The following is a 25,531-nucleotide window of genomic DNA, read 5'->3' on the forward strand; positions in this document are numbered from 1 at the left end:
ATTTGAACGTGTTTTTAGTGATCAGGAAGATACGTTTTATAGCTATTTAGGGATAACTTGGATGATTTTGGTAGGTTGGAAACCGATTAATTAGTTTTCAGTTATTTCTTATAGAGAAACTTTGTTAGAGATAAGAGCATTTCTAAATCCAAGCTCCATCCGGTAACTAATTTACCTTGTGTGCATACGAGACCTCTGTATTTATCATGAAATGTTACTCCAAAAAAGATGACATCCTTTATGGAGGATCAGTCTTAAAGCCAAGTCTCGATTGTAAGATGCGCGCAATGGAAGACTCGTAGCAAGTTAGCAATGAACGTGCATGAATTTTACTGGAACGACCTTTATACGGCAGAAGCGAGCGTGAACAAAGTTTCGGAAACGTCACTCTTGGTTCCGGGGGGGAGCGACACAAGGCGCAGGACAGAAAGCGTGGCAGCAGAAAGCAGTCATTGATAAAGTGCTTAGCGCCGGCAAAATTAATGAATCCGGCCTTGACTCTGAGAGTTTTTTTTTTTTCCTGGCATGTGAGTGCGCTAGGGGCAGGATGGAGGATGAAGGAGGGGGCGTAATCCTGTTCCAGATAAATGGCTGATCCCCCCTCATTCCTTCCCTATCAAATGTCAAAAGTTAAATTAGCCGGCTAGCCTCGGTTTAGAGCTAACATGCTTGTCAATTCTTGCCGGTGTCTTCCTTTTACTCATCAGTACTGGAAAAAAAATCTTTAATTGTCTTACTTTGTATACTTCATAATTTTTTTTAATAGAATGACGACGCATAGTTTTGTTTTTTCTGCCTGGATTGGATATTTGGAACTGGCCACCGAACGGTTCTCCTGGGCCAGCCCATCCTAATCAAAGCGCCGCAGACAGATTCGGTGCACTCTCATGTTTGCGATTGCGCCTGCTGACATGCTAGCACGGTAGCTAGTTTGATACGGTGGCCTCTGTTCCTGCCGGGGACAATTCGGGGCCCATTCAGGGTCCGGTGTGGTTCGGTTTTGGAGGACTGAGCAACAGCGTAACAGGTCGTTGGGCGGTCGTAAATATCTGAAGCCTTGCCGATTCGTAATCCAATTTGGGCCTCGGCGCATCTTTTGCTGTTGGACAACAGAGTGGACGAACAACTCAAATGGACACAACAATAAAAGTGTGCAATGAGGCACAAATAGATCACATTTAAGAAACAAATAAATAACCAATTTTATCAAGGAAATGTCTATGTCTCTGAACAGTTTTTAACTTAGTGAGATTGCATAATTAAATATTAGGCATACACACTAGCATGTACTTCCTCAGAAGGCTGGCCTCCTTCAACATCTGCAAAAAGCTCCTGAAAATATTCTATGAGACAGTAGTGGCAAGCGCCCTCTTCTATGCGGCAGCGTGTTGGGGAGGCAGCGTCAAGAAGAAGGATGCCTCTCGTCTCAATAAACTGGCTAGGAAAGCGAGCTCTGTTGTGGGCAAAGAGCTGGACAGCCTAACAACAGTAGCTGAGAGACAGGCACTGAAAAAGCTGAGGTCAATCATGGACAATCCATCGCATCCGCTTCACAGCATTATCTCCGGACAGAAGAGCAGTTTCAGCGACAGACTGCTGTCACTGTCTTGTACTACGGACAGACTGAAGAGATCTTTTCTTCCTCATGCCATGAGGCTCTTTAACTCCACCCGGCAGAGTAAAGGCCCACATTAAACCACACCACCTACATTGGATATTACCGAATCTTACTGCATTATGTGTTCTGTGTAGCACTATTTAGTTACTCTATATAACATGCTAAAGTGGGCATTTGCACGTCACACTGGGTATTTGTATATTGTATTCTTTTGGCTTTATTATTGTATTGTTCTCAGCTCAGGGATGCTGCTGGAAATGTGAATTTCCCTTAGGGGATGAATAAAGTATCTATCTATCTATCTAGTAGCTAACTGCTGTGTCGACTATGCTATCATTATAAGTGAGTGTTAGCAAAACTTCCGCGAAGTGCTAAATTATTTAGCATTAACTGCTATTCTGATTTCTATGCAAAGCTATCAACCAAGGCTATACTATTTGCTAATATAGCTTGCGAAAATTGCAGCTAAATCCAGGCCAGGGACTTCCAGACACAACCCAATTTGATCAGCTTTCGATTTTTGGCCATTATAATTTTGTTTATAGGGACATAGTGTAAAAATTGATTGATTAATAATCAAGTCAAGTCAAGTCATTTTTATTTGTATAGCCCTAAATCACGAAGAGTCTCAAAGGGCTTCACAGAGCATTACACTATATTACACAGACTATTTTCAGAATATTATCATACATTCCCCTGCTCTGGAGCCGACGAAAAGAGTAGGTTATTCATATGCTATAAAGTAGAAGTGAGTTTTAGATTTAAACATTTCCACTGAGGTTGCAGATCGGATCTGAGGGGGAAGAGCATTCCACAGCACCGGTGCCCGGATGGAGAACGCTCTCGAACCAGCAGAACACTTCGTTGCTCTTGGGATCACCAGAAGACCGGCACTCTCAGAACGTAGGCTTCGGACCGGGACATAGGGGGAAATCAGATCTGAAAGATAAGAGGGAGCAAGTCCATGTATGATTTTGTATAATACTAAAAGAACCTTGAAATCACATCTTAGGCTAACTGAGAGCCAATGCAGGTTAGCCAAAATCGGTGTGATGTGATCGGACTTTTTTGTCCTAGTTAAAAGCCTCGCTGCGGCATTTTGTACCAGCTGAAGAGACTTGATTCTTGACTTCGGGAGACCAGAGAGTAGTGCATTACAGTAATCGAGACGGGAGGTAACAAACGCATGAATTATAATTTCCGCATCCGACTGAGACAGTATAGAACGAATTTTAGCAATGTTACGAAGATGGAAGAAAGCGGTTCTAGTAGGAGGGCTACAAAGCACAAAAATACAAACTTTGGAGAATCAAAGTGACCAAACTACAGCATTATTCTTTTCTTTTTGTTGGTCCAGCCTTTTTAAGGTTTTTGGGTATACAAAGCAGCAAGAAGGCTTACAATCACATTAGCTCCCTTTAGATGAGCCTCATGTTGTGCCAAATAATGAGTTTTTAAAATGAAATTTGATTTGATTAGGCATTTCGCTTATTTTTAAATCAATATTGTTTTTTTATTGAAAAGTTTTTTTTCACCACTAGGGGGCGCTAATTAATATAGAATGTCCTTTTAAGTCCTTCCTGATTTTAGATTGTCCATAAATACAAAACATAACCAAATTAAAGCAAATGTGTTATATGATTACAATTGAATCTGATTTCAAACTAACGTAAGCACTGACAGAGTTGTTTGTCTTTTATTATGTTTAAGATATAAGTTAAACCATCATGATCCAGACAAGCACACCAAACTCTGAACTATTTCCCTCCTCCAAAACTGAAAGCCTCTTTAATGCCAGGAAGTTCCAGAGGAGGAATTCCAAACGGATTTTGTGGCAAAGTTCCGTAATCAGTCGGCATTGTGACTGGGACGGTTTGAAGTAGGTCTCGTCGGATGCGTTTTGGCGTCGGAAGCCGATTGGCCGGCGGCGGGCAAAAGCGCCTAATGGAATCTCCGACTTTGAAGCCGCCATCAAATGTGGCGTTTGATTCTGAACCGAGATGGAGGTGCGTTCGTTTTCTCGCTCGCTTTATCGTTTGCTCGCCGTCAAAAGTCTTAAAAGCTCGTAACGATCCTTCGTCAAAGGAAAGCACTGCCTTTTTAGTGGGGTTCTTGGGAGCCCCCCGCTCATTGCGGCATCACAATGTGGCCCTGATGACGTGCCGGTGGGGTTTCCAGGACCCTTGTCAGGGGCCAAGGAGGAGGGGGGCCTGGTCTTAGTTCTTGGCATGACACGTCCCGCTGTGAGGCTGATTTTCGCCGCCTGGCGGGATTGAAGAAGTCGGCCAGGCTTTGATTTTCCCCCGAAACCTCCCTCCGGGGTTCGGGACTGGCAGAGCTTGAGTTCCTGGGGGTGGTAGAGAGGGGGTGAGGAAGCTCAGGGGTCCCAAAAGACCCCCAGCGGCAGAGCGAGAGCGTCGGGGGGGGAGGGTTCCGTTGCAGGGCTCGCAAGCCGCCAAATTGAGACGTGGGAGTTGTTGAATTTGCCGGGATGAATATTAGAGCGAGCGTTTGTGGCATGCGAGATGGGCAGCCGACTGCTAACCAGCGATGGGACCTTGGGACCTCCCCAGCCCCTACACCGGGCCCTTCCCTGCCCCACCTCCCCACAGTGGAATGCTGCTTCAGCTAAGCTTTTGATTTCTATTACTTGGGCCATGGAAACACCTCCAAGATTTTTAGGCATTGTTACGGTGAATGACCACCTTTTTTACCAAAAATGTACTTAACCATTTCATAAATATTGTTATAGTTACAAAACATTCTCCAAACATTTGACTTTATTTCAACTGGCCGAATGGCTGAGCATTGTGGGCCGTTGTTTGTTGAAACATGTGCATAAGAGACCATTGTTGCTTCTAATAGAAGATTGGTTTGGGCTGCTTGGAGTGTTCAGCGGTCGAAAGATGCTGTATCCAATTTAGCCACCATAGGCCGTTAGAGAACCATGAAAGGACACCAGACAAGCAGATGTCAATAGATTTTGTTTTGGGTATTTAATGGGGGTGCCTTGACACTAAACCTAGCTTATCACACTCATAGAGGCCTAAAGTGCAACTGTGTACATTTTCATGAATATCTGTACAGCCGTTTCGGAGCCTATAAATCAAATACAAACACACACACAGACAAATTGATATTTATACGTAGTTTGCATTAGATTGAGATGTATTTTTTAAGGTTTTTCTCCACCCAAATTTTTTTTTCCTATTTTCTGTTGTTGAAAAGTTTACACCTTCTGAGCTGAGCTATGCTTAACCGGTTGTAAGTGACAGGCAAACAGTCACCCTGGAGGGAGCAACAAGGCAGCCCCTCATATCTTAGTCGTTGTCGGGTTAGGCCAAATTTCTCAGGCGGTTTTCCCAAACGGGCAACTCACCAACGCGGCTTCTTCCATTCAGGTAGAAAATCTTAAGCGGCTTGCGGAGGTGTGCTTATTAAAGTGCAGCCAGCTGCCGGAATGTTGCCCCTCATCCACCTCCTTTTAGCTCATTGTTAATTGGGGGAGTCTCCATTTGCAAGAGAAAGACAAGGAGGAAGAAAAAGAGGAGCGAGGGGGAGATTATTGCGCAGGAGGAGAGCCGCTTTGAAGCCGTTGCAAGCTAGCTAGCGTCGGATTTTTGGCTCCACGACTCTCAGCGTTGCAGCCAAAGCGCACATTCTCTCCTCTACGGCTCAGAGGTACAACAACACTTCTTGTGATGTTGGCCTGCACAAAAGATGCTGGCTGGGGGTTGGGGAACACTTGAATGGGGAGGGGGGTTACTTTTCCTTTTTTCCCCCTTTTTTCTCTTTTGTGCACCCCTGAAAAGTGCACGTGGTCCAGGCTCTGGAGACTGACAGGAATAGAGGCCGCAGGGCAAATCCGATGCTGCCAAGTGGATTAGGTGCAGCCCTCTTTTATTAACCTCAACCACTTTCTTAACCTCAAATCGCATCTTCAAGCACGCAAAAGTCAAGCGTCGGGCGCCACTTCCTTTGCCAAATCGGGCTCGGTGCTCCCATCGCGCCCATTTCCAGTACAAACTTAAGTCCCGACAGGAATTGTTTCTGAATTAGGCAACAAGGGGATCTTCAAGCTAGGGCTGCAACTAACAACTATTTTAATAGTCGACTCGTCACAGGTTATTAAACGATCTAGGTTTCTTATTTTTCTCATGCAGAGTTTTTGAGGTTTTCGCTCGCCCACATGCACATTTCCGATCAAGGGATGTTGTCATTGTGACCTGTGCAGTCATTTGAGACTTTTGGTTATTAAGGGCTACACATGTGAATGTGACCTGACTTGAATTAGCTGAATAGTTGGATAAATATTGATTTTTTAAAAACATGTTCTATCTGAAATTTGGAAATTTTCCAATTGCTGACGCCATCTTCTAGCTAAGGTCAAGTGACGCATGCAAGTATGCACATTTCTTAAAAGCGCTCAAATAAATACTTATTTTTTTCAACTTTTTGGGTGGTTTGGGTTTGTATTTGGACTATAATTGAAACAGACCTTGTCTTACTATGACCATTTTCATGCTACTCTAACCAAAAACATGGTGACCAGCATGAAATCACTCTCCACTCTGAAGAGATAAAATTCCATAAATAAGCCTCTGTCCATTTTAGTGACAAGCAAATAAACAATAAATTAAAATCAAGTCAACATTTTTTATCGCTGTAAACCCAAAATAGGCTCATTAGCAGCAGTGTTAAGCAGTAAGTAAAAAAAATATAACGAGCATTTTGTGAGCTACATTTAACGATCTGCCGCAAATCTCTGTAACAAAAGCACGTAATACATTTCAACATTTCAATACAACCAGTTTTCAACAACTGACGTTTGTTCTTTGGATAGCATGCATTTAATTCCAAATATGTTTGTCAGGCACAGTCTGGCATAAAGCTCAAGTCCTTTTTTTCCATAACCAAATATACACAAATAAAATGTATAATGCATGTCACCAAAGCCATATTGGCTCTAACGTTACTTGATTCTTACCGAGGCAAGTCGGACTCCATTTCCTTAAACTGTCAGACTGTTCTTTTTAAATGTTTGTGCGTCACTTACCTACGGCCATGATACGCAAAGTCTGATTTCCTAACATTGCAAGTAGTCTTTTTTTCAGGATAAAATGTTAAAATGCTCCCAAACTTTACAAGACTTGGTGCTTGATGTTGATGTCGGCATTTCTGTATGTTAGCACAGAGACTGTACTGTGCATGGGCAACTCTGAGCAGAGTTTATATTGGAAAAACGTGTCTGGAGATAATAGTCAAGTGTTTCTATTATCAATTTTGTAGACAACGTCGACTAATCATTGCAGATCTACTTCAAGCATGCATAAGTCAAGCGTCAGGGCCCCACTTCCTTTGCCAGATCAGGCTTGGCACTCCCATAGCGGCCATTTGATGTACAAACTTGAGTTCCGACCAGAATTGTTTCCGAATTCGGTGGCAGCGGCTTCAAGGGCGCTAAAAGGGTCCAGGGGAGAGCGAGGAGGGCGCCAGGGAGCAGCAAAGGCGTGCCCGGGCTGTGATCCGGACGGCAGCCGGCACAATTACCTGCTTTTCAGATGGCGGCGTGACAAGGAAGGAAGACTTTGAAGACTTGAAAGGCGCTTTCAAGCCGCAACCAAAGGCAGAAAGCGAACGCAAGGAAGGCCTCTGAAATTTGTTCTGCGCTCCCTAGCCGCCATTAGCTTGTTTCTTCCTCTGGCCTGGAGGCATTTAAGCGCTTTTTTTGAAAAGATGTTAAGAAATTCAATCACCAGAGAGGGAACGCCACGGATCATGCTCGCTCTCTCACTCTTTATTTATTTATTTACTGACGAAGGCCTGGATGTGGCCACCGAGGGAAAATTTGGCCGATAAAAACAACTGGAGAGCAAAAGTTTTTCAGAAACTGGAAGTGTAAAGATCCTCCTCCTCCTGCTTTTTTTTTTTGCCTGGGGCTTCGGTCTGGGTCAGGAGTCAATTGGGCCTTTGTGGCGGCCAGTGTTTGCTTAAGCATCAGCAACGTTTGTGGGCGCATTAATCGAAGACCCTGAAGGTTTCAGATGGGACATTGATGAACCCCCCCGGGACCAACCCCGAACCCCCTGCCCGGGCTCGTCATGGTAACGGCTGCCATTATTTGCTCGACCTCACGGGCCGATTATTTTTTTTTCCTCACTGGCTCGGCATCTTTGCTGGAAAGATCTTTGAGAAAAAAAAATCAAGGGAATAATTTTTATTTGTTGTTTCCCCTTTAAAGGGATACTCTGTGTTATTTCACACCTCTTATGATTAAAATACATATTTTTTAGGGTGGGCTGTGTTGTTTGAGGTGTTCTTTAAAATTTGAAGGGTAACAATGTCAATTTAAGTTCAAAGAGCCCTTATGTTTTAATTTATTTTATTTAAAGCAGAGCTGTTTGGTGCGGAACACATCAGGTCCAAGTAAAGGGTGTAATGGGGTTAGAGTGTGACGTCTTCCCTCATCGCTTATCCCTGCAGGTTTTTATTTTTTTTTATATTCGCTAGTGTAGCATTGAAATGGTAAAACTAAGAAAAGGCCTGCTCAAAGTAGAGTCCAAACGGAAACGCAATGCAAAGATGATAGTGATTCTTTTTTCCGTACATTGCACCCAAATTATATAAATTTGTGTGAAAAAACAAAAATAAAATAATATATATAGTAATAAAAATATAAATGACTTAATAATGTGTCTTTTCCGGCAAAAAGAAAACCTTAAACATTTTTTTTTACACAATTTACGGGGTTACCCATTGCAACAAGATGGGCACCAAAGTGAACCTCCTTTTTTTGTGAAATAAATTCAAATTCCACCTACAAGTATTTGAAAATATGCACATTTGTGTGATAGTTCATGTATTCTTTCCTTATTATTCAAATCAATATTGTTTTTTTTATGAAGTTTTTTACCATTAGAGGGCGCTAGATAATACACAATGTCCCTTTAAGGGAAAAAAAAAGAAGTAGACAAAAGGTTGACATATTTTGCATTGTGGTATATTAATCATTAAATATTATTTTTTGGGTGTTTTTCTTGTTTATTCTATTTTTCAATCATGTTGCGACAAACATCACGTCACAAAATGACAAATGACCTGAAAACAAAGAGGGAAAGTCGTATAAGAGACCCATCCCCAAAAGAACAACAATACAATGTGTAAAACCTGATACAAATAAGCATTTTCTCCTGTATTTTTTCAAGTCCATGTCGTCTGCTTTCCTTGCTCCGGAGAATTTCCATTTTTGTCAAAATTTAAGTTTGTTGAAATCCAAAGCGATTGAAGGGAGTGAAGAAGGGAAAATTCCAAAGCAATTGTGAAAAGCGTCCTTTCTCGTAAAACTCTGAAAGAAGACTGTGAATCAATTGTAAATCATGCGATTCTCAAACTGAAGCCTTTTTTTAAAGGGCAAAGCAGACCCGAAGAAATCATTTTCTGCATTTTGCACGGATAGATATAAAGAGCCCTGCCATACTTTGCAACTGAGGCTGGTTAAAAAATGAAATATTTTTTCTGCTTGATATCAGAACGAGGCCCGCTCGAAGGCCATGAAGAGCCGCTCTTCTCGGAAAAATTGGTGGCACGGCACAAGCGCTCTCATCATCGGCGACAAATGACAGCCTCACTCGGCACGCAAGAATTGAATCCCATCCGGCAGCCGTGATCTTATTAAGGGAAGAATGGCGTTTATGCGCTCCAAAGCTGGATTAATAGGGCCGCCTCTTGCAAAGCGCAATATTAACATAAAGGGATTTGGGGAATCGGCTTCAGACGCCGATCAGGGCCGTGGAGAATATTCGACCCGCAAGCGACGTTTTGCAAAATCAGAAAATTGTCTGCTGTCGTGCACATCCGCCACTTTTATTTTTTTGACGATTGCAGTTCAAAAGCGGCTAACAAATATAAACGGCTGCAAAGCGTTTTTTCCAAATCACCTTTTTGTCTACATTTTTCAAATAAAAACAGTTTAAAAGCCGTTTGGCATGATCAGATCTTAAAATGGTTGTAAGGGTTATTGTTCTATATTCGTTATCCATTATCCATTATCGGCCAATTCATAATTTACTACAAAGCCACGGGCCGAGACACTTGATCTCAGCCAATAGGGGTTTTGGGGTTTTTAAGGGTTATTGATATATCTTCGTTATTCATTATCCATTATCCGTTATCGGTCAGTTCATAATATGCTACAAAGCCTAGGAGCCGGGACACTTACTCTCAGCCAAAAGGCCAAGCTAAGGTCCTAGCCCTAAAGCCTTGCTGCGATCATTGCGAATGCACCGTTCCCGGAGGTACTGCAATACCGGGCCGATGCGTGGAGTGGACAGAGCAAGCTCATATTCCATCTCCGAAATGCAAAAATCAAAGATAGTGACTTCAAGGCCAAGCTAAGGACCCAGCATCAAAGCCTTGCTATCACGGCCAGAAGTTTCTGGCCGTGAAGCAGATGCCGTTAGGTGCTAAATCTTAACCCCTGGACCTCCAGTCAATAGGGGGTTTTTAAGGGTTATTGATCTATCTTCGTTATTCATTATCCATTATCCGTTATCGGTCAGTTCATAATACGCTACAAAGCCTAGGAGCCGGGACACTTACTCTCAGCCAAAAGGCCAAGCTAAGGTCCTAGCCCTAAAGCCTTGCTGCGATCATTGCGAATGCACCGTTCCCGGAGGTACTGCAATACCGGGCCGATGCGTGGAGTGGACAGAGCAAGCTCATATTCCATCTCTGACTTACATAATTGCGGTACGGCTTTTTTTATCAGGCCGAGAAGTACACAGTCCAAAAACAGTAGCCGGCAAATCGATCGTAAAATGATACCGGTACTTAAGATATGACGCAGACCTGCAGAGTCCGGGTCCCGTTGAAAATAATCCAAGGGAAAAAAAATGTATATTTCCAAAAGTAAGGGTGAGAAAAATATATATCCACTATTGTCCGCTGCGTCCACAAACACGTCTCACCTTTACTCCACTTCCCATCAGCCCCCGTTGCATTTGCCCCTTCTTTTTGATTCGCCCGTGGAAAACATATCAGAATAAGTCTCTAAAATAAATACATTACAAAAATATACAGTTCCAAATACATATTATACATGGTTACACATATTTACAGAGAAAGACGGTACACCGAGAGAGTTTCAAAGCTTTAATAATAATATTATAACTTTCTTCCCAAACCGTGTCTGTGAAGGGTAGCAAAACGCTACTAGGAACACGCTCGCAACACAAGGAAACGGGTCTGTTAAAAAAAAATACGGTATTTGTAAAAATCATGGTAAACCGTGCTCATCTTCCTCCTTACAATTGACGCCATTAAAGTCGTCTTCCCCAGTATGGGAAAGAGACTTTGTCATATAGACGTCGTCCTACGCTCCTTTATTCAAAAACACGCTAGCAACACACTCGCATATTTTTTGTTTTTTTTTGGTTTGAACAATTTTATTGACACTAGTAACATCAAATAAACAATGTGAGGTTTGAACAATTTTTCTCGACAATCTTAACAGCAATTAAGCATGTTCACAATTTTGTTATATGACGTTTTAACTATTTTTTTAACAGCAATTAAACACACAATTTCATTATATCATATCCCAACAATATGATTTATATTCCACCGGTCTAAATCTTACCTTTTGTACTCGAGCGCCGCTGGCGGCTGTCAGAAAAAATACATAAATTGGCCGCATCACTGAATAAGTCGCAGATTGAACATTCGGGAAAAAAGTAGCGGCTTATGGTCCGGAATTTACGGTAGTTCTAATTAAGATAAACACAGCACGACAACTCTAAGCACTAAAATGCTTCATTTCCATTAATAACTACATTGCAAACTTTTACAGTATACAAATTTAATAGAAATATTTCTATTACAGCTGTCTCACAACAAAAGCCAAGCGAGTCAAAGCAAAACATTTATGTAACGAAAATACAAATACTGTATAACTAGAAAACATGAATACCCTCCACTGCACAATATAAAGCAAGTAATGCAAAAAAATATGTTTAAGTACAAGGAAATCTAACCTACTGTGAAAAAAAAATACAACAATTCCTGGTGTACAGTACAAAATCTTCTCGGAGGCCACATTTACATACGTAATTCAAAGGGAGCGTCTGTATTATTTAACCACTAGAGTAGAAGTTGCTGTATTGTGTCGTGCAACTGAAAATGAGTGCTAAGAAGCACAGGGGAAGAATACAAACTATAGAGACTCAAATTGAGCAAAATACATAAATTTTTTAATGAAATGAAATGATCTGCATTTATATGGCGCTTTTCAAGTCAATGACTTCCGAAAGCGCTTTACAATGTGCTCCACATTTCCCAATAGCGGCCTTGCAGCCATGTAAGGCGCTAACCTGCTTATTGGGGGTATTAGGGGTTCACTGTCTTACCCAAGGACACTTCGACATGTAACATGGACGAGCCGGGATTCGAACTGGGATCCCTTGATCCCAAGACAAGCGCTCTACCTCCTGAGCTACTGCCGCCCCCGGCATTTTGCTCTGCCACCATTTGGCTGCCGTCGCAGCAAGATGGTGGACAATTTGGTAAGTTTTCTTTAGGTGAGGCTTATGTTATGTCAAATAAATACAAGTATCTTTACCCACAAGTATTTTAAAAATGTATGTTTATATGATATTTCAAGTATCATATTGTTTTTTCCAAAAGAATGACGTTTTTTTCACCCCTAAATGATACACACTGTCCATCTGATCCCTAAATGAGAAGCACAAAACCACTCTGTTTCCTATTTTCTATTATGATGAAGCAAGTCACATCCCTGTTCTTACTGGATGAAAGACAGCAAAAGCAAATTTGGGGGAGGGTGGGAACGGCCCACTGACTTCACGATCCCCCGTCCCTCCAGCTGCGGGTCAAAGGTCAAAGGCCGTCTTTGTGGGCTGAGCTCTTCAACTCGACTCGACGTTCATCCCCTCCTTCAGCCGGGAAGACCCCCAAACCCCCCTATAAAACCCCCTTCAAAGACCCCCCCGGAGATCCCCGCTCGGAGGGGAGATTTGAGGGGGGAAGATGGGGGGCGCTTGATACTAGCCATGACGTTCTTTAATGGGCAGCTTGGAATGCACTCGGGAAGCTGCTCTCTCTCACTTTTTGCTCGTTGACTCGCTCGCTCGCTCCATGGGAAAAAACGTGAGAGCGGAATTGTAGAAAGTTTCGAAGTGCTTTTGCATTCATTTGAGCTCGCCACGGAGGCTTTTTTTCTTGCTGGAAAGTGAAACAAAGGAGGGAAATATATTTGCTCTTACGTATGGAGGACAGATCCAGGCTTGTGTAGGAATAAATTGAGAAATGAATACATAGCTTCAAACATATGTCATACAAATGAATGAGCACATCAATAAAACACGTCATACCTAAATATGTGACATCAATGCAATGTACTCATTTTGTCATCTGTTTGGTCTTTTACTTGGGTTTTTGTTTTGTTGTGAAATTTTTCGTCTATTTTATCGTGTGTTATACTGTGTATTTGTCATTTAATTTGTCATTTATTCATTTCAATATTCATTTTGTAAAGTACTTTGTCAGGTATTCCGTTTTGTATTATGTTGTGTATCGTATTGTGTATTTTTTCTTGTGTTCTGGTTGTGTATTTTGTCAAGTATTTTGTCGTGTAGTTCCTTGTGTATTGCATCATGCATTTTCGCGTGTCAAACTGTCTTAACTCTTCACCCATTGGTTGAACAGTAATGACTGTTTGATGCATCGATCAACCAATAGGTGAGCTCAGCCAGTTGGACCCACGCTCTCATTTAAATAACATTTTGTTGTTACCAATTACAAGACAAACCAAATGACAAAATAAACAACCAAATACATGACAAAATAAATACCAGGATAGAAAAAATGACAAAATGCACCACAGAATTAATTACAAAAAAGACAAAATGCACAACAAAGTACCTGACAAGTAAATACTAGAATGGATAAATCATGACATGAAAAAAATAAATCAGAAAATGCATAGATAAATAAATAAATTACATTGGTGTAATGTATTTACTGTATTTTTATGACCATAGGATGCATCGTGTTAAAAGTCGCAGTCTGGGTAGCTGGTTCTATTTCTGTATTTAACACATACATAAAGCGCACCTGATTATTGGGCGCGGGTGACCTCTGCTGCAGCCGCGTTACTGTAACACAGACAAGCATACAAGTTTGCGCATTTAGAAATACAACGGAAATTTTTGGGTGGTTCATTCAAGTATTGATTACAGAGTAAAACCCCCGGATGAAACAAAATTAAAAGAAAAACAGTAGCAAAACAGAGTTTGGTTCCCACATGTTTTTAATTTCGGTAATCTATATCACACAAAACCGCCAAATTCTTATCTTCTTTTTCTGATCAGAACAGCTTCAGTAAAGCTCCATCAAAAGGTTCACTTTCCGAAAGTTAGAACAACAGTCTCGGCAGACACGTTAGCCCAAGAGTTGACTATCTATTCATTTCATAATATAATCTGCTAAAAGTTTCTGCGCCACCATTGTCCTGGTGAAAAAATGACACTGTTTCATGAAACTAAAGCACCAAGACGATAACAATAACTTTCAAATTGCCAGATACGCTACGGCGTTAGCATCTACGAGTACTTCCGCAAACAGTGGACGCATTGCTTGTGATGTCACGAATCAAGTTTATTTGTATAGCCCATTATCACAAAAGGTCTCAAAGGGCTTCGCAGACTACCATCAAAACATCCCCTGATCTAAAATCACTACGAGGGCAAGGGAAAATAACCCCAAAACCCTGTTCGACACTCTAGCAGCTTTCACTAGGCTGGGCAAATACAAGCAGACAAAATGTAGTCCAATCACTGTTTCTTGTTTTACTGTATTTTTTTTCCAGTGAAATTCCTAATTCTTAATATCATTTTTGTAAATCTATTTAAATATTTAGAACTAGCTATTTTTGATATGATAATGGTCCAATCTGAAGAGGTCATCATCTACATTGTTTGCTCTTTTTTCAAAGCAGTGTAAAAATGCCTAACAACAACTTATTTTTATCTTTTTTAAATAAACATTTTGACACCTTTATCACAAGGAATGGTAAAAATGTACAAGGTGACTTTCAAGTGCACATATATTTCTTTATAGCTCCTTGTTGTGAAGTAAAGCGTCAAACTATGTTCACACACCAACTTCCAGCAACAAGGCAAGGGTACCCTGGTTTTGTTCTCCGGACACACACCTCTTCTGGTGTCAGCCACGTGGAAAAAGGCATAAAAGTCAGAAGAGATGGCATACATGTCATATATACATATAGTTGAAAATGTGAACAGTCGCACAAATCATCTGATTTCACCCAAAAATGTTTTAAATCTGGACTTGACTAAGGTTCCAAACCTGTGACCATCCAGTCTCAAGGATGGGCCCCCAACCCTAAGGCCACTGAACCGATCTACAGCCATTGCTTTATAACAGAATACAGGGCACACTGCACGGTAAGGCGTGCTTCACATTTAAAAGAAAATCTGAGACTTTTATGTGCACCTTACGGTCAAAAAAAAGTTTTATGTGATTTATTTATGTGTTAATTTGGCATATATTGGTTGCTATTTATTCATACAGTACATATTGTAAGATCATAGTAACATTCATTAACACACAAAAGATGTGACCACGTGTCGACTACAGATCAATTTAAAGTTTTTCTTGCAAATCCTCTTTTATTTTTGATTTGTCATTGATTGTGTCCGTGTGCAAAAAAGTGTTTCCAATCGAGTTGGGTGTTGTGTTTTCAGAGGACGAAGTTCCGTACGGGCATCGCGAGAGACGCGTTGGCGTCCGCGGGGCCAACGAGGAGCCCACCACATCCAGCGAGGAGCGGCCCCCTAAGAAGGAGACCACCTTGCTGCCCCCTCTGCCCGAGCACGCTCTCCCCTACCGGGGTACGCTCTTCGCCATGGACCCCCGCAACTCATATCTCGACTCACACTACCGTAAGAAAAATACTCATTCTTAAATCTACCTTTTTTAAGACAAGGCTCGCTTTTTCAAGTGCTTGTCAGCTCACACTTCAAACCGCCAAACCTCCCCAACCGGGGGCTGAGGGTGCCTTTGCTGACTGGATCAAGCTGGTCAGCGTGTCATTATGAGGCTAATGACCCAAAGGCTAACCTGTCAACCACTAACGAGAACGCCGCAACTCCATTTTCTGTGTTGGGGCGGGCAGTCCAACTCAGCACCTCTGCCACTTTTGGTTTACCTGCCAGAGCAATGGCCACTGCTGGGGCTAGCTGGGAAAGGGGCGGGGTAGGGCAAGGTCACTCTAAAACAGTTGTTGAGTTTTTTATTATCATCTCAAATGATCTTTAAATCAGCAATCTTAAAAAAAGAGCAAACGTCGTCCTGTTCCTCTTTCAGAATTTCTTGTTTCGTGGTCAACATCCATCAATCACATATTTTTGTTTTTAGTCTTCAGATTCAGATTCAGATTCAGATTTACTTTATTGTCATTCGTATACACGTGTATACAGAACGAAATGTCGATACATCTGACCCGCACAGTTACTTTGAACGTCAGCCGGGATAGATAAGATTAACCATGTCTTCGTCAGAATTTTAGCGCAGCAGTTCGTCATCTCGCGGTTCGATGCCACTTCCAGTTGCTAAATGGTCCAGTTTATTGTCCAGAGACCGAACGTTGGAGAATGGATGGGAGAGGCGTTTAGCCTTTAGCCTAGCTGTTAGCCCGGCCCGACAACCTCGCTTCCTCGTCCGCCATAATGCACGCAAGAAACGTTCTTCACACTTTCCATTTCTCAAAATCATGTCTGACCTCCAATTTTCTCTGAATTGGAATGAATGAGATGAGATCTTGATGGATGATTGGACTAAAACGGAGAAGAAGAAAGATTAAAGATGCAAACTTTTTTGCATAGAATAGGGGTGGGAAAACTACGGACCGCGGAATCCTGTAAAGGACCCAAAACCAATGTCCGCAGTCCAGTTTCATCTGTTTTGAAATGCTTTCCTTTGTCTTTTCTCAGAACAATCGTTAGAATCGAGTGGACACGCGTGACCCGATTCATCATCGCTTGCACCGCGTCTTGTGTCGGAGAGTCCAAGTCCGCAATTTAGTCGCGCCTAATAACAACCAGGCGCAAAAGTCGTTAGTGTCGGCAGTCGGATTGATGATGTGTGGAAGAACGCGGCGCAGGTGTTGGAAAGACGGGGGAGGGTTCAGAGGCAAAACTCCCTCCCAGACTACCAGAACCCCCCTTTTTGAAATTTTAGCTTAACCATGCTTCAAACTCCACGTGAAACACATTTGATTCCACATCAGTGGTGGGTCAATGATCATTTTACAGGCTTCAATTAAGGAAATGTATCCCGTTAATCCCCATCTTTATGGGTATTCTCAAATTCTTAATGATGCAAAATGTGAGGAAATAGTTCATGATTTTGCATGCAGCCTGTCTCGTCTTGGACTTACTGAGCTGTGATGTCGTGTGGGGAACACATGCACCCTAGCAAGCCCGTTGCCACATTCTTTTACATGTTCATTAGTCAAAGAGGTTAAAATTGTTTTAAGACAAGTTTTGGTACTTTCTGAGAATGAGAATGCCTAGGAATTGTATGACAGGTTGATACGTATTGGTACAACAAAGGGCGATGAGCCCAAAAAGTACGAACTGGCAAAAATAACACATTAGAAGCTAACATGGGCATACCTACCAGGACTGATCAACAAAGGGCAGCCGCAGCCATAGTGGAAAAACGCGAGGCTGGCTGACCAAAAAACATGTAGTGAGCACCCCGGCTAACTGGTGTTCTGTCGAAACATCCTAACCCGTCGAGACATCCTACATTCAGATGTCCTGACATCAATTTTGTTTTCTGTATAATCAAGTAAAACGAGCAACACTGAAACTCAAATTACTGCAAAAAAAACTTTTACTGATGATATTGAACGAGGGTTGGCATGGACACATACACTTTATTACCATGGTCAACAAACACCATGCTAGGAAGCTACCACAGAAAAACACGACAAGCTTTAAAGCTATGCCGGAAAACAGTATTTTAAAGCAGTAAAATAGTCGAATGAGACTAAATTAAAATAAATCGAAAAAATAAAAATATAAGAAAATCGTAAGTACTCACTGCTTTCAACTTGAATGTATCATCACCAAAGGCACACATGATCGGTAGGGCAGAAATTTGTGCATTACCCGGGAAATGGCTATCATGGCAGTACATTCCAATGTGTAGGAAGGAATTTCAGAACTCATAAAGCCGAAAACGAAAAGCGACAACGGTTACAGGGAGAAACGCAACGTCGGTCGGTAATAAACAAACTATGGAACATGTAAAAACGGTTGCTAACACCAGGCTAGCAGACCAAACAAAACACAGTGGGCAGCCAACGAGCGTCAACTGGGAGCAAACAAAACAGGAAAGCCCTCGGCTGCCCCGATGCTAAAGTGGAGCTAACTGGACAAAATGATACCAACCGGATTGAACGCAGCCAAAAACACAAACAAAAAGCCAGAATGGCCAACCTGAAAGCAGTCCGATTCAGAGCTGCTTCAAATATTGCGTTAACAGGATTGGCCGTTTGGAAATTGTTGTGTTCCTTAATGAAGTCATAGCTCCAGAGGAAACAAGCCAGATGGGTCAACTTTGTGACAAAATCCCTGCAATATTTTGCAACATAATTGTGTAGCGGAATCCCATGAATTCTGTGCTTAATTGAAAAAAAAAACATTTCTGTTGAACAGCTTAAAAGCTGTACTGAGTAGCAGTCCCACCTGCCTCTCTCATATCCATTCCGGGTGTGGATGCTGCTGGAGAAACCCTCAATGGGCTTCTTTTTGTATCGTGCAAACAGAAGAGACAACGGCAACTGCGGCCCCCGCTTACCTGCCGCCAACTTCCCGCCAAAAACTGAAAAGAAGGCTGTGTGTCTTCCCGGCGCTCCTTGTCCCGTTTCCTTGTTTACTTATGGGCTTTGCGCCCGCTTGAGTGCAACACCGCGGCCCCTTTTGTTAGCATTAGCTAATCGTGGCTTTCCTCGGGCAAAGACGGCGGATCTGCTGGAACACGGCAAAGAAGGCGGATTAATGAGGGAGGAGAGGAGGATGTTAGTCTTTTCGATTGTTTCGAGCAGGCGTGAATGGCGCATCTTGACGCGCCCGCCGATTAGCCGGTCAGTGGTCCAGCAAGCGGCAGCGTCTTTAAAAGGGTTTCTTTCTTAATTTCTTAAAGGCCTTTGCCAAGACGTTTGCCAGACAAAGCTCTCCTTTTCACCGCCGCAAATCTCTGGCTAAGGCAAGTGCTAATCGTGCCGCTTAAGCAGGAGCTTGGCAAGCTCGGCCACTTTGTTCCCGTATCGCGTTGCTGACCCGTCCCACAAAATAAAGAGCTCGTCCTTGGATTGTACGGCAACTTTCCTTCATGTTGTCCACTTTTTCAGTTGTCCTCCTTCAGACAATGCAAGTTTGTTTTTCATCGTAATCTCACATCGTCCCATGACGTAGTCCTTTAAAAGTTCAAGTATAGTTCTTTTTGATTGTCTTTTGCTTGTCTTTTGCTGATCCAATAGGGTTGTGGTCAGTCAAGTCCCATTTATTAAGTTTGCCATTAATCACAAAAAGTCTCTAAGGGCTGTACAGACCACCATAACAACATCCCCTGATCTGAAACCTACAAAACTAAAAAAAAAAACTCATATTAAGGAAGTTAAGAAACCTTAAGAAGGGGTAGCACAATAGCCATTAAGATGCCTCTGTCCTGCACATTTCCTGTAACTTACAAACCATTGATGCACAACAAAGTTGCACAATGGTCATTACAATTCTATTCCTTAATTAGTTGAAAATTTTTATCCAAAAAGTCCATAAACCCATGAGCTGAATGGGTGGAGCCATTTGAGGTAACCCAGTGGAATGTGAGAGCCATCACTGTATTAAAGTATCTGGTTCAGGTATGTCTACTTGAGATATATTGGAACGGTCCACTTTAGAAATGTACCTATTATACGGGGTAGCAGGAAGCAAGGCAGATGTGCTCAGAAAGGATTACGTTTACCAGCAAAACCCAGGAACAAAGTAACAAACAATCACGTTTTAAAATAGCCACATACTAAAAGAAATACCCCAAATATCAAAACACGTGTAACCTTTACAACAATAATTGTTTAAATGTGTTTATAATAACGATTAATTTATCAGCGATAAATCGAAGAAAAAAAGGAAACCATTTACTGTACATTTAAAGAGAAGACAGTCGTACACCATTTTTGTATTTCCCGATCTTTTCCTTCTTCAACTTGATCGTTATTGCTGTTTTCCACTTTTCCTTTCTCACTTTCTTGGGACCCATTATTATCGGCAATAAAGCATGTTAAATCACAATAAAATTAGATGTGGGGAGCATGACGACACGGCACAGCAGTAGGTCATCGAGGACATATTATGGAGGCTAAAATATATCATATGATCCAGCAACAAAGATGAACTTGATCGGACTAAACTGACAGAGAATCCTGACTTAGGTGGCTCTCCCTGTCTTACGCCCCCTTGTTTTCATTTTGTTGCATGTGTACATAAGCTTGAGCTTCTGACTTCAGTATTGTATTTTATAGTTCTAAACTTGGCTTCTATTTGAGTGTCGTACAGCAAGAAAAAAAGAAACTACCTCCAAATTCCTGATGTAACCAAATTAATACCTCCTCAAATTTGGGTAGCTCCAAGTTTCCTGATGTGACCATGACAACGATACAACACTGTTTGGTGTCAAAGTCTGCCAATATAAAGGGCAAGAATAACAAGAAGCAAGTGTGGACACAGTTTAGAAACAGGGGGCACTCTCCAGCCACTCTACCCAGGATGGCGTGAGTGTCGGATCATGCATCGAGTTAGGGTTAGTTTTTGCTGTTCCAGTTCATTTCTTGTTTAGTTTGGATTCTCTGTCCAGTCGTACTTCTCTTGTACTTACATTTTGTTCAGCCAAATGTCTTTCTTAAGCATAATTTTGCGGTTCTTGTTGTCAAATGAAATTTTCTTCACGTCTAATCCTAAAGCTGACTTGAGAACCTAAATTGAGACGGAGGTCAGTGGCGGTCGCCTGCTCGGAAAAATGCTGCGACCAGCAGATCTCATCGGTCACTGAGCTGTGTTACGTCAGTCCGTCGGTTGGTCGGTCGGTGGACGGGTCTTGATATGAAAACGCGGCTGAGCGCCGAAGCGAGTTCGCCGGCTGTCAATGCCGGCAACGTGATCGGCACAACAACGGCTCGGCTGAGGCTGGCGAGTCATTACAAGACATTTCCATTTATCTTCAAGTGTATTTGGAGGCAGGGTTAGCCTTTCTTCTCTGACCTTCTGAGAACCTGACAAGACGTGAGCCGTTGTGGGTCAATCGGGCCTGTTCTCGCTCGTTTTTGGGCTTCTAAAAGCTGAAGTGACCCTCAGAAGAGGTGACGAGCAAAGACACGAACGTCTGTTGCAAATGTTTGCAAAAGAAGTGCTAGCTGAAAGCGCTAGCTGGCCGGGAGCGCGCCGCAGGCGGGCCAAAGGGACGGTTGCAATCCGCCTTTCATCAAGAAGTCCCGGCGGCCTCGGCGTAATCACATCATCCCCTTTTTACAGCTGATTAGCAGCGGGGCCACATCGGCCCTCGGCCGCCACGCGTCTTCCTGAAGACGATGAGGCGAAGGGGGGCAAAGGGGGGACCAAGCCTCTGCTTCTTTCAAGTGTCTTCAAGTCAAAAGGACTCACTGACAATGAGCAGATTAAAGACAAATTTCCAGGGAAGTGGAAGAAGCGGAATTTCAGCTCGACTCGGCCGGCATATCAGCTCACTTACATCTGTCGTCACAAATTCTTTTGCTTTTTATTCCAAAACACAGTCCGGCCTCAAAGGCAGATTTGCAGTTACAATGGTGCTTTGCTCGCCGGCCGCCTTATTAGCGGGATGATCGCTCATGTTGCTGATGTTTTTGTATTTTGCTTGTTTTGTTTTGCTGCAAAAGAGAAGCTAAGAGCGCCGTTGCTTTGCTCAGCAGGGGAGAGCTTGAGCTTCTGGAGATGCCAAAACATGCATAGCACAAAAAAGACGTTTTTTTGCCTAAATAGACGCTGAGTATGTAATATTTGACCATTAAAAGCTGCTGTATTGTGTTTTGCAAGCGAAAATGAGTGCTGCAGAGCACAATGAAAAATAAAAACTATGGAGACTTAAAGTGACCAAGATAGTATTTTCCACACTATAAGGCGTGCACTTTAAACTTTCTGTCATTTTTTGCACCTTGTAGTCCAGAAAAGACATGTTCATAAAATTGGGAAAACGTTACTATAATGAAATGCGCTCACCATTCATAAATTAATCTATATTTACCTTTTTTAAAATTACTAATTTCTTTAGTGAAACCAGATTTATGTAATACGTGTTTTTGGAAGGCTTTTAATGCAAACTCTAGCTCTTAGAGTACTCTTACAGTTTTAAGTGAATGTACCGTGTATCTGAAAATCTTTCAAAAAATACATTTTTTTGAAGGTGCGCCCTATAATCCAGTGCACATTTTAGACTACAAGATACGGCACTTTCCCTTCCCCTGTTATGCAACATCAGGTTTTTGTTTTTTGGAGGTACCCATAGCAGCAAGATCGCCAGCAATCATGCCGGTTCCCTATAGGTGAGCTTTATATTATGTCAAACAAATACAGATTTTTCCACCTAAGTATTTTTAAAACTGCACATTTATATATGTTTAGTATTTTTCCCTATTATTTGTTAATATTGTTTTTGGATGAATTCAGTTTGTAGCACAAGATGGCGCTAAAAAATACATTGTACCTTTAAGTCAACAGGATGATTTTGCCCTCCATCAATTTCCAATGGAGTTAAAATCCAATTCAGAAGCGCAGTTTGACTTTTTAGTGGGCCTTTATTGCCATTCTGGCTCCATTATACTTTCAAATAGGGTGAATTCCATTAGAGTGGCGTGGTTGGTGTTATAAAGAAATCAAGAGAAACAAGTTGTGGTGATTAAACGTCTAGTTTCTTGGCTTAAATAGAACAGTTGTTGTTCGCTTTTATTGATATCGAACCTTGCAGTGGAGTTCATTATTTTTGTGCTTGCAAAATGATTCAAGTTGTAGCACTTATTTCTTTTGTTAGTGTCAAACTCATAAGATTGTAAATCACGGGTTTGGAAATGAATGGCTCATAAAACTGGTAGGGCTCTTTTCATGAGTACATCCAGCCAGGAGAAAAAATGAGAACCACAGTAATCTTCTTGGGGACTTTCCAATGTTAATGAGTGCGAAGCTGAAGCAACACAGTAAACCAATCGTTCGGTCCAAAATACATAGGACAATGTTCAAAGAACAGTTTACACCAAGAGACCCGTTTGGTTGTATGTCTATAACAGTGATCGGGAACCTAAGGCCCGGCATATATGGCTCTTTTCCTGAGTACATACGGCTCGGAGATAAAATAGAAATAGTGCCAATTGTCTTTCATGCAAAGCCTGGACAACACTGATAGATAGAGGATTTGGTCCGGTATGTATTAGACATAATTTTAACTACAGTTTACAGTTAATGTGTCAAACCAACAAACCCCGCTGTGGCTGTAAATCACTAAATATTTGTTTATATGAAGGTTCATTAAACAATCTATAATCATCGCTGCGACACTTTGTGATGAAAAGCCACAGAAAAACTTCAACCCACAAGAAATGTTTACCCAGAAGCTCTAGCAAACAATGTAGAGCAATTTGATTGGGTGAGCGGTCGGAATGGGCGAAACTACACAGCGCACGTGCACTCTTTCTCCTTTGTCCAGCGCCGTCTGCACTGAAGGTAAATACGTTGGTATCCTCAATTGCAGTATTTTGTGACATTTTTACAAAATAACCTTACTGCACCTTGTTTTGAAAGTATTATCTAAAAAAAAGAGCCTCAACACTCTAAGGTAATTGCGGGAAAGAGACAAATTTTACCTTCTTTTGCTCTCTTTCCTTTTCTCACTCTTTTTGGTCTTTCTCTCTCTCTCTTGTTTTCCCCTTCTCTTTCTCTCCTTCTTTTTTTCTCTCTTTCTATTTCTCTTTGGATTTTGTTCTTTCTCTCTTTCTTTCCCCCCTCACTATTTCTCATTTTATCTCTTTTGTTTCTCATGGTCTCTCTCTATTTTCTCTCTCTCCCTTTATCCCTTTCTCTCTTTCTTTGTCCCACCCTCTCTACTTTTCTCTCCATCTCTTTCTCTTATTTCTTTCTCTTTTTCTTTCTTTCTCTCTAATCTACTAGTCAGGCCCCCGAGAGATGTTTGTTCTATTGTGTGGCTCCCGAGTTTGACACCCATGCTCTAAACTGTTGTATGGATTGTGCCAAATATAAAATGAAACAAACCTTATAATTTGTTGGTAGTGTCTCGGGTTCGCAAGTGCTAAAATGTGCTTGTAACAATATAGTAAACAATTGTGCTTGTTTATTTTGATCTACAAACCAGATGTATTCATGAAGATAGCCCTAGTTTCCCGACCCCTGAAATATATGGTGTGGCTCTTATTTAAAAAATCCAAATATTTTGCTTTCATGGCTCGTTCAGTGAAAAAGGTTCCTGTTGCATACCTGTCAGCCTGTACGTTTTTGCCGCACAAAGTACGTTTATTATGCATTTTAAGACGTGTGCGACGTACGAGAAAATCTGTACGGAAAAAGCAAATTTGTCAATTATGGGTACCATCCGGTATACACAGACTATCACGAAACGGCAAATCAATCAAGTCAAACGAGTTTGCCGCGGTAGCCTCTATCTCGGTATGGTTTGATGCTACTGTGCGCATGTGTCTGCTGCCTGGGGATTTCCCATTATGCATCATTCCGTTCACATGTGAACAAAGCGAAAGCAGAGCAGTAGGCCTACTTTACAACATAGTTTTGAATTTTATTTGGATACAATAATCAAGTCGCAATGGCCGAACCTGAACTAAAACGCCGTAAGTCATTCTGATCTGAAAACAACAGGCGGGGTTGATTGAGTAAATTTGAAATACATGTGGTCTTAAAAACCATCGGATTTTGTGTGGTAGTTGTGTAGTGAAAGGTAGTCCGTCTCTTTTTAGAGAACCGGCTTTTTCAGCTCAACTCATTAAAAAGAGCTGGCTCTCAAACGGCTCACTTGCTTTGATGCATTATATTACGAATTATTATTTTGTAATAAGAAAAAAAGGAAGTATAAAAGGAGAAAATGAAAAAAAGACAGGTTTGTGGTTATCCCTTTAATCAGTATATTACCAACAATAATTTAATGCAGAAAATGAATTCATAATTTGAATAAGAAAATTTATTATTCTACTTAATTATATTTGCATGTATATTTTCATTCTACAGTGTACGTCCAAGCTACTTCATTTTTGAACTTTTTTTGTAATAAACCTCATTCATGTCGAGCAACCCAGGATCTCACAACAAAATGTTAATTAACAATATATATGATATAACGAAACATATGTACAATATGACATGTTAAACTACATAAATAAACATGCTTAAAAAAAATATGGTGTAAGATTATTTTGTATTTTGAAAGGGAAAATACGACAGCTTGTAAGGGCGTGGAGACGTGGAGGTTGACAGGTATGCTGTTGTAGACTAAGTACGAGTCCACTTTGGGACCTCTGCAAGACAAAAGGTTTTGCATAACCCCAAAGCAGATGAAAAGTGTAAGAAAGTGGAGGCCATTGTTGGCTCGGGTGACGCCTTCAAAGGCAGGTAGCGGCATTTTTTTTTGTTCACTCACGGGAGACAAGGACCCCCACTCGCCACGATTCTAGGAAGACGACTCCCACCCGCAAGGTCCCCTTCACGTTTTCCCGACTCTTTTCCCTCTTGGGGTCTTCTCGACCCGGCAGTATTATTGGGC

General features: G+C 41.7%; 1 protein-coding gene and 1 pseudogene across 1 annotated transcript in view; one reads left to right on the forward strand and one right to left on the reverse strand.

Annotated features, from left to right (window-relative positions):
* Positions 1-25,531, forward strand: part of gli3 (GLI family zinc finger 3) — a 148,443-nt gene that overhangs the window by 39,827 nt on the left and 83,085 nt on the right. The window contains exon 3 of the mRNA XM_088322278.1: positions 15,400-15,597. Within this exon, the coding sequence (XP_088178404.1) occupies positions 15,400-15,597 (198 nt within the window). The remainder of the gene's footprint in view (positions 1-15,399; positions 15,598-25,531) is intronic.
* LOC148348311 (U2 spliceosomal RNA) lies at positions 9,891-10,068 on the reverse strand (annotated as a pseudogene).

Source organism: Urocampus carinirostris, chromosome 18 (assembly GCF_059441175.1).
Source record: "Urocampus carinirostris isolate Australia breed hairy pipefish chromosome 18, RoL_Ucar_1.0, whole genome shotgun sequence".
Classification (NCBI taxonomy): domain Eukaryota; kingdom Metazoa; phylum Chordata; class Actinopteri; order Syngnathiformes; family Syngnathidae; genus Urocampus; species Urocampus carinirostris.